General features: G+C 40.9%; 1 protein-coding gene across 1 annotated transcript; it reads right to left on the bottom strand.

Annotated features, from left to right (window-relative positions):
- Positions 1-251: 251 nt before the first annotated feature.
- Positions 252-8511, bottom strand: LOC149328370 (uncharacterized). Its single transcript, XM_089558975.1, has 6 exons — positions 8412-8511; positions 8026-8132; positions 6229-6297; positions 4455-4532; positions 2027-2083; positions 252-338 (listed from the first exon to the last, which is right to left on the bottom strand). The coding sequence occupies exons 1-6, from the start codon at positions 8509-8511 to the stop codon at positions 252-254; spliced, it is 498 nt and encodes a 165-aa protein (XP_089415101.1).
- Between the last annotated feature and the right edge of the window lie 989 nt (positions 8512-9500).

The raw sequence follows: 9500 nt of genomic DNA, 5'->3' as shown, positions 1-9500 counted from the left end.
CTGATTGAGGTTAAAGAACGGAACATGCCGCTGGAACTGGGCGCTGCAAAAATTAGTTCTTTTTTGTCCAATGATAAGACGTGGAAGCGCAGGCGCACGTGTTTTTTGTGTTTATTTTTGCGCAAAAAGGGAAGGAACATCATCACGCATATGTTGCAGTGAGACATTGTGCAGTCCAGTGGGCTCATTAGGCAAAAATATTTTATTCGTTAAAAATAACTATTTCCTCTCCAGTTGTCGGTTGAGAGTCCTCAAAATAAAGTGTCGCGCACCCATTTTATGCCGAAGAGGCTTATCGCTGCATCCTCTGTGAAGACCTTGTTCTTCCTTGCACAGTTCTGCAGCGCCAAACATTTCTTGTCATTCCATACAAAAAAGCTGTGAAATACTTTCTCAGTAAGCACTAAAGTGTAAACTCTGAATAATTTCACCTGCGATGGCCCCTTGCGTCTCTTACCAAAATTCTTAATACCGATAGTAACCCCGCTACCCGCATAGGTAGAAATCAGAAGTATGGCACAATGCGCCCACATGAGTCGGAGAAAGCGTGCAGGGCCTGACGCCAGTGGTCTGCGTGGAATTTACAGCGGTTTAATTCCATGTGTCCAAAGCTCCAAACTGAATTTTAAAACCACGAATTTAGAGGAAGACTATGAAAATAACTGCTGTTTTAGTACATTTTCTTGATTTCTGTCTCTGGTAGCTGCAGGTTCTTTCTTCGCGTCGCATGTTCTGGGAAGATAGGTAAAGGACACAAAGCCAAGAGATGAAATTCAATGAACTGGGAATACGATCGGAATCAAGTGAGGAATATTACCACCTATTTTCTAATTAATCAGTTTTTTCAGTTACGGGTTATTAAATTTTGAAATTGCACAGCTTAAGAGCGCGTTATAAAGTACGTTTAGTTGGAATAGAATGAAACGGAATATTTGCTCGAATTATCCGCAGTTTTAATTGGCCTGCATTGAGTGTACCAGATTATCAACCAAGACATGAGTCAATTAACGTAGAATGGAATTTAGATTTAAACACTTTCAAAGCAACGATATTCCTCTGATGTTCATTAATGTGCGCTCAACACCGAATTTATGAAAACACTGCCAGCAGCCGGCAATGAATTTTAGATTGGACACCGTACCTGGCATTCGGCACGCAAAAATCTCCATGCTGTTAAATTATTTTAAAAAACACCCAGTGAACTCTATATCAGCTGTTTTCAGGAATACTACTACGTCCAGTAGATTAGCTCTTAAGTCGTGATCATTTTACAAATAAAATTAATCAGCGGAATGCCGAGTCAGCTCTATGAATTTATTTCGTGCTCTTTTTTGTGAATTTCTTTGATCACCGGTTCACCTCATTCTGCTCGTGTGCATATATGGCTCCTTTAAGTTCAGACATGGACGCAACGCTAGGAAGAGAGCCTATAGTCACACTAGAGATCTCCATTGGCTGAGCAGATATATCATTTAGAGGAGGAAACTTTTCCTCCAAGTTTTTTCTTCTCAGGTTAATTGCGAGATATTCTCTGTAGAGTCCTTCATTTCTTGAATTAACCCCTTGCTCTTCGATAAGTAGATAAGGAAGATTAAGGTGATCCTTTACAGGCGTAAGCAAAAGTATAGTGATCATCAAAACGGAGCTGTTTGGACTTTTACGGTCTGAAAAGCCGAGCCTGACTCAAGTACGTGGGCGAGTGCTGAAGAGGAATAGAGAGGGCAGTTTGTGCGTAAGTTTCTACGCTATCAGGCAGCGCTGGTATGCAGTTCCAACAATATGCGTGGGCTCTGCACTTTTGCTCTTGCTTTACTTTATCTGGAATCTAAAGCAGAGTTAGTGTACAGAGGGCGTTTGACATGAGACGCGGTCAATTTTTCAACATGAGTGCAGTTTATACAGAGCACTCGAACAAAATGAGTGATTAATATGACTCTAAAGATGATGCACTGTGACAGCTGTGATTGGACGTTGCCTAATACTAAGATGCTATTAAATGTCGCACATTGCTACGGTTAGCACTTACCACTCCATCGTAGTACAAACCTGCTGGGTTTTCAATGTTCTTACCATCCACCCAGTCCTTAAAAAGAGAAATTTCAACATATAGTCTTGCCTTCCGGACGTAAGCTATATTTTGTGAATAAAATGATGACACAAATATTGTAGACGAGGTAGACAGTTCGTCGGAGCTTCCTGGCAATGTGCAGGATTTTGCCTCTAAGTTGCAAGGTGCCGCTGATTCGGCAGTTAATAAATTTTGTATAGTGTTTTTTTGCACTGAAACCAGAGTGCAGCCAGATTTCGCTAACTTACAGAAGTGGCTGATTTTGCCGATCTGTACAGATCTGGCAAAGCAGATGTTTGCGTTCCTGTCCCAGAGACGTGGGATGCTGCAGCCGCTCGAAAAAAGTGCGGATCGCCGAAACGGAGGACAACTAATATATCCTCTCGTACTAAACGACAAATATGCTATACAACGAGGGGAGAATCTTACCAACAAATGAACTTTATTCGTGTATCTTCACTGACGCTATTCAGAAAAGAAAAATGTTTTAGTACAGTTGTAAAGCCTTCTTTTATCACTGTGGTGTCATTATCTCATTTCAGGCCCAACGCTCAAGCCCGTCTCTTCTGAGTTTTAATCGATAGATAAGACCAGAATTCTTCGTAACCGTAAAATTAAAAATGTCGAGGATTCGCTCCGGATTATCCGTGTGACGCATACTACGAATGAGAAAGACTGGAACGAACGACCGCGGTTTTGTTTTCTTTCTTATATCTCAAGTGTCGCTACGATAAGACGATAATCGCCATTTCTTGGTCAACTGATAGTCTCGATCCTTAGCACTACTTTGTTTTTTTCCTTGAGATCCACTTAAAACGTCAGTATGCTACGTCATATTTACACGGTGTCTCTCATAGCCTTAGTCGCTTTGGGACGGTAAACCCGATAAAACTAAACTAAACTATATTTACACGGTACGCCCTCTCGTACTCTACACGAATAAGGAAAAAGAAAAGACAATGTGGTCAAGAACGTCTTACTGCTTCCTTGCTGAAATACTAATAAAAAGATGCCGCCAAGAAAATGTAATTATCTTTGTTCTGTGAAGAAGACTTTCCCTCCAGACATTTCGGCCTCACAGTACAGAAAGAGAGTTAACTGGGGTTAGAAATTAGGCGTCACCCACGCTTTTTAGGTTTTTTCACCCGTCGGGAACACGCAGGCCGACTAAGCGGTATGTGAAGAGAACCACCCTTGCATTCTAATAAGTCGGCAGCCTCGCCTAGATTCTTTTCTCGAATTTCAATGGCAGTTGCATGGAAAAACAATCTTTCGCGCAAAAGCAATCAGGCAATCGCTGCTGGCGGCGAAATTCTTGCGAGGTGCTGATAACAGAATGGGAGATAAGCTTCGCTGGATGTCTTTCGCTTTTAAGTACTTCCTTGGCTTACCCAAACTCAAGTCTCGGTGCAGCTGGTAGATACGCTATATCGCCGCAAGTAGCCTGAGCTCGTAGTATCGCTAGAAAAGTAGTACGTTCCTAGTGTCCAGTCGTACGCACGATTGCTAGAATGCACATACACAGTAACAGGATCTTTTCAGGGGGAGGGTGACAATAAATTTCTACTTTTTGAAGAGGAAAAGTCTTAGATAAATATGTGCTTTATTAGCATGGTTTAGCGTAATTAATTAATTCATTCATTCATTATTTATTTATTTCTTGCATATCTTGCGAAATACAAACAACCTTTGATGGACCTATAGCCAATGGCTAGTAACGAGTCGATAATCAGCATAGGATACAAAATAAATGCAGCATGCGAACAAATGACACAAGAAATACAATCCATAACACAACAACTCATAGCATGCACAGTTTATACACGAAATGAATATAAAGTCACTTATCATTAACAATATTTCTGACAAAAAGAACCTCTTTAAAGCAGGAGTAAAATTAAGTGTTTGTTTTGTGTTTAGTGGTAAAGAATTCTAAATAACAGCGCCGTTAAATTCTACGAGCCTTTTTCCATACAGGTTCTGACATGGAGGTAGACTGAAATTTTGGTTTGTAGCAGCTCTTGTCTTTAGTAACGGAATTTTAAACAAAATGACAGGAAGTGGAACATTACTTATTATGATTCTGTGAACGATCTGAGCAATTAGGTGGGTACTTTATATAGATTTCGAACTTTTTATGAAAGCCTGCACAAGAAGGTTTCTTTACGTCTATGCATTTGACATAATGAACACTGAAGTTGGAACAATTAGCTTCCCCTTTTTCTCATCTGCCTACAACCATTATGGGCTCCGATAACATCCTGTTTGGCAGCCTTGAGATGGATGCTACGAACAATTGGCGCTTTTTTTTGACCACTAATGAAGAGTTCGTGCTCCTATTTCAAATCTGAAAATTATTTCTGACGTCCCAAAGCATTGTACTTACCGGATTGAGGCGAACAGTTAAAAGCGAAGCCATTTTGGCGATACAATCGTGTACAGTTTCACGGTATGCATCTGCACCCTGCAGGTGAAATATGTTTGAGGGTGGTAAATGCGAAGCGAAAAGCATTCTCAAGAAAGTCTCTCGCAAAGGCATACACGCGCAGGATTTTCCCAAGTTGCATAGAAAACCATCCTCAAGAAAATTGCTGGTATGACGACAACCTTCAACTGACCATTTTCCTAAAAAAATCACACATTCCATTTTTCTTTATTTTTATTGCCTCTTAACACTTTTTCACCTTTTGCGAAAATATCTTTCGATATATATGTAGTGGCGCTCGAAAGCTACAGAATAAATTGTTCCCAACGCATAGCTTAGCGAAACTGAAACCAAAAGCACAAAGAAAAGACGACTTGCTATACGTGCAAAAAAAAAAAGACCACGGAAAAGCTCAAGGAGAACCTTCTTACAAGTGCATAGCATTTTAGTACTCTAGGACCTAGCTTTCTTGATTATATACATAAACTTGTGGATGATTATTAAGTAATTTTCGATTTTCAGTTTAACAAAGGAAAAATGCTTTTTTTTTGTTATGCTAATGTGGATATGTAATACTCAGTGAAACATTCTTTTTTAAACTTTGAACGTTCATTTCTTATGAATCTGGCTTTGCAAAGAACGTGGGTGATCGATATCAGCTCAAATAGTTTATTTTCTGGCGTCTTATCGAATATTCATGCTTTTAGATAAGCACTTGTTGCTTACGGTATAAGTTTCTTGCTTTAATTGGCTGCGAACTCATCACAGACTCTTTGTTCTAATTCATCGCGCAGATGATAGGCAGACATGCATATGTACTAAAGCGTTTTGATCTGAATTGGTTTTGTGGGTTATAAGTGTTGATGTTAGAGGAAAAGTTGTAAGCACTTTGAAAGAAAGGCGTTGTTTCCAAAATTCGAGATATTTTTCGAATCTTTACACCCACTACCGACATTAACATAGTCAGTCTGACAATTCAAAGCAGTGGAATAAAATTTATTCCATCAGATATCCTGTGTCTCTTCAAGACTGGCTTCATACTTTAAGAAGGCTTTCATTCAACCAGAGGTCGATGCTTCGTAGTAGCATGGTTCAAGTGAATTAGCCAGGAGCTGGGCAGACTCCCGAAATATTAATCCTTATAAAGTAATTATTGGTTGATTTTCAATAATGCGCAACTTTTATATTCGCGCTATCTTTAAGCAGGGCAAGGAAGTTGAGGCATCAACTTCATGGCTAACTTTTCGACCTCTTGTAATAGCGGCAAGTAAATATGAGGAGCGAGGACTGAAAGGGAAAAGAGATGGCGTGAAATGCTTTCACCTGACAGTAGCACGTCACGGACTATATTATCTGCTCGCTCGACTAGAGGACACTAGGAACGCCTCGATAACAATGCACTCAATGGAGTCACGTGATTGTCCGCATGTGTGCTGCGGCGATGCCGCTCGCTGCAACATCCGAGGCTAACCGTTGAACAGCACTCGTTCGCTGATCGTCCCTTGTCAGTTCATCGATATGCTGGAATTCTTGTATGTCCTGACGCGTGCCATTTCCGGAAGTCTTGTTCCATTGAAATACTCCCGATTTTAAAGCAAACTAATCAAAACTACTAAAAAATTGAAAGTTGAACACGCACTTTGTTTTGTTCATTAAATTTTTAAATTCCCTTCTACCGGGAAAGGTTTCAAAAGTCATACGACCAAATATTTATTCGAAAATACTGTGCGCCTACCTTGGATTTCTTGAGTGGCACGTACTTGTGGAAACAGAAGCGGAAGACGACGCAAAATTTAAATGCCCCCTGTGTAAAAACAGAAAACGCGGAATAACCATGTTGGTATATTGATTAGAGGACGGAGGTCTGTTGGTTACTTTTATGTAGACAAATGCATTTTGTTAATCATCCTTCACCTTCGGACGCTATAGACAGTACAGTGGTCGCAATCGCTCTGAGAAGGGCTGGCCATGCAAACTAATATGCCAAATTGTTATAAGTATAGAAGGTATTTTTTTATCATAACGCAACTTTAATGAGTTCTGGACTAAGACGGTACTATTGTCGTAATTAGAAAAGTTTTTCCTGGGGTGCTTAACTACCCCACCCCTTAACTAGCCCTGAAACAATCGCAGTTTCTATTGGAGCTCATCAGAAAGGAAACAATGGGTACAGTGCGTCTAGTCATCGTACTGAAAGACTTTGATTCCTTGTAGTGTGTAGGGCATAATGTTCCGAGCTACAAATGACCTCTGATTGACGCCGTAGTATTACGTTCCGGGTTAATGCAAAGCATGTTGGATGCACAAAATGGACTTAGCACAGCACAAGGACGATTTCATTTTTTTTTGTGTTTCGTCTTTCATGTTTCGCGTCAGCGCCCAAGCCACTGAGCCAGTGCGGCTGGTCATGGTATTTGATTGGGCAGAGCCTTTTTTTGTAAGAAGCACCCTCTAATGAACTGTGCTTTTTTTTCAACCTAGAACACAGAGTATAGTAATTCGAGTTTGTTTTGGCTAAGTCTGAAACTAAAAGATGCTGCAGATATGAAATGTGTGGTGCGCATTGACTGTTTGAACAGAACTTGATCATTTTCTGAGTCTTCATATATTCTGCAGCCCAACAAATTATTTAACCAATATCAAGAATCTTTGGTACATCCACAGTTTGTAGTGATTTTCGTGAATGTGGCCATTTCGCAGTTACAAAAATGCTTTCAATGTATTGGAAAACATTGTAAAGCGCAGCATCTCCAATGATTTTATTAAGGAAAGAATTTGAGCTGAAACGCTCCTCGGTAATAATTATGCCTGCATTTCAGGCGTCAGTGATTCTAACAGCGGTGCTTTTTTTACTATACACCATCTATTACTCTCTGTTACGTATAGTGATTGCCGGCGGGCGGTGCTTTAGCGTCGTAAACCAAATTATCCACAGACCAAAAAAACATAATTAAGGTAGCCGGCAGCAGTATGAGGGACAAAACATAGCAGACATGATACAGCGAGTGGTTTATGTTCAGCCTTTAATTCTTTACCTGCGCTTTGCTCTTTTATCGCGGAAGCTTACGGCGTTATCGCTCTAGGCGTACTTTATCGGGCGGCCGGTGTTCCAGCGACGCTGCTATATTGTTCGTCTGCCGTAATTAGAGGCGCACTCTTGTAATGCTGAAAGCATTCGTCAGCATAAGGCTGATAAGTATACGCTCTGTCTCGTCTTTCTTTCTTCTCCTGTGTGTGTGTGTGCGTATGGTTTGGCGCCTTTGAATTTAATTATGAATAACTACCAACTAGCCCAACAACAAGTTCTTCTATTATAAGTATACAATGTGTTTTTTCACTGAGCAGCGAAATATTTCTAGCCTTAGTCGCTTTGAGACGTTAAACCCCATAAACCAAACCAAACCAAACCAGTTCTTGAAAGATAACGGCAGACTTCAAACGGTGAAACTAAATCCCAATATTTTGTATACAAGCAGCTTTGCGTTATTCGTGTAGTGGCTCAGGAAATACAAAAGAAGCGCTCGATACCTACCCTTTGGATCATCTTCGAAGTGAACTTGTACTTGCTAGCGACAGGCAGGAAGCATTTGTCCATCAGCTTGGCGCCAAGCTGCGTTGCTTTCGCCTTCTGGACGATCCCTGTAAGAAATCGAACAGTGATAAAAAGTCACATTGCGGTAGTTTGTGAACGTACGGTTAGGCATAAATATTCGGCTGAGGTAGGAAAACGTTTAAACTGAGTCGTAATTTTGGTTAATTGCGCACGCTCCCTAAATCGAAATCATGTCATCAAACCAAGATCAGAGTGTATAGCTTTCAACAGAATGAAAAAAGGGCGTAAGGAAGCAGTTCCTCAGAATGGCAAAAAAAAAAGGAAGCGCCTTCTATGCGGAAACCTAATTTCGGCTTTCGCCTAACCTGTTTTTTCCTCGCAAACGTCAAAGTTGTCTGCTCCGTAGACACTCACTGAACGAGAAAGAATCACTGGACTAAAGAGTAACAACCGCATGAACTCCATGCCTCTTGCTCACAGAACTCAAGTGTTCTGACCAGGCAGAAAGAGGCCGGCTTTTATTGCCGCCGATTCAGAGACATTGTAAAGTAAAAATTTTGGAATACAACTCAATCCACTAAAAGCGGTCAGCCGTAAACGGTGTGTGTTATCTTTTTTACCTTTCCGTCAATTCTGCTTCCCCCTGTCATTAATTCCCTCGAAATCCTGCCTTAAAACTTCAGTGATCCATTAAAGAAATGAACACAGCCCTTGAAGGCCCCGTTCATTTTTATATTGTAAATATTCCAAAGGTAAACAGCCTGAATAGCGCGCTTGTGCTCTAAAGTGCCAAATGATAAACGGTGCACAGTGAGGATTTTTCATCCCAAAATCTGCTGCGTATTTTTTTTTGTGAAGAATGGGCTTTTAATGACGGTTTTGAAAACAAGCAACGAGCTCGAAAAAGAAATGTTCGATTTTAGGGAGAATATCATCAAATAACATTCCTTCTCTGACACACTCTGGTGCCTTCCTTTGGCTTAAATTTACACCTATTTTATTTTCTATACCTTTTCGTGCTCTCCTCAATTTACATTCGGTTAATTTCGTTAGCCTCCAAGTTTGCACCCGGCAGGCGAGCACCAGCCCAGAAGTAGACTACTCCTAAGCGATTCCTCCTTCTCGTTACTCTGCCATGGCTCCAAGGCACAGTCCTAGCGCAATTGCATGTTTGCGTTACTGTCGCTGTTCGCCTTTCTTGATCCCGCTTTCCTGTAACGGCCTTTATTGACAGTTGTGAAGGCCGGTTAGAGCGGGCAAGGACAGGTTCAGTTCCAGAACTGTTGACGCTCTCGTCTCGCGCCTCGCGTCGGTTCTGCTGCTCAGACTGCTGATCATCTTTCTCTTTACACTGGACGCAATTTTTCTTCATTGGTGCTTCTTCATATCTTGAATATGCGTTTCTATAAGATGAAAATACTAACTTCCTATTCGTTCACTTGCTGCTTGCTATT

Source organism: Amblyomma mixtum, chromosome 9 (genome assembly GCF_055824585.1).
Source record: "Amblyomma mixtum isolate Tamu chromosome 9, ASM5582458v1, whole genome shotgun sequence".
NCBI lineage: Eukaryota > Metazoa > Arthropoda > Arachnida > Ixodida > Ixodidae > Amblyomma > Amblyomma mixtum.
This window is presented reverse-complemented; position numbering and strand designations above follow the sequence as displayed.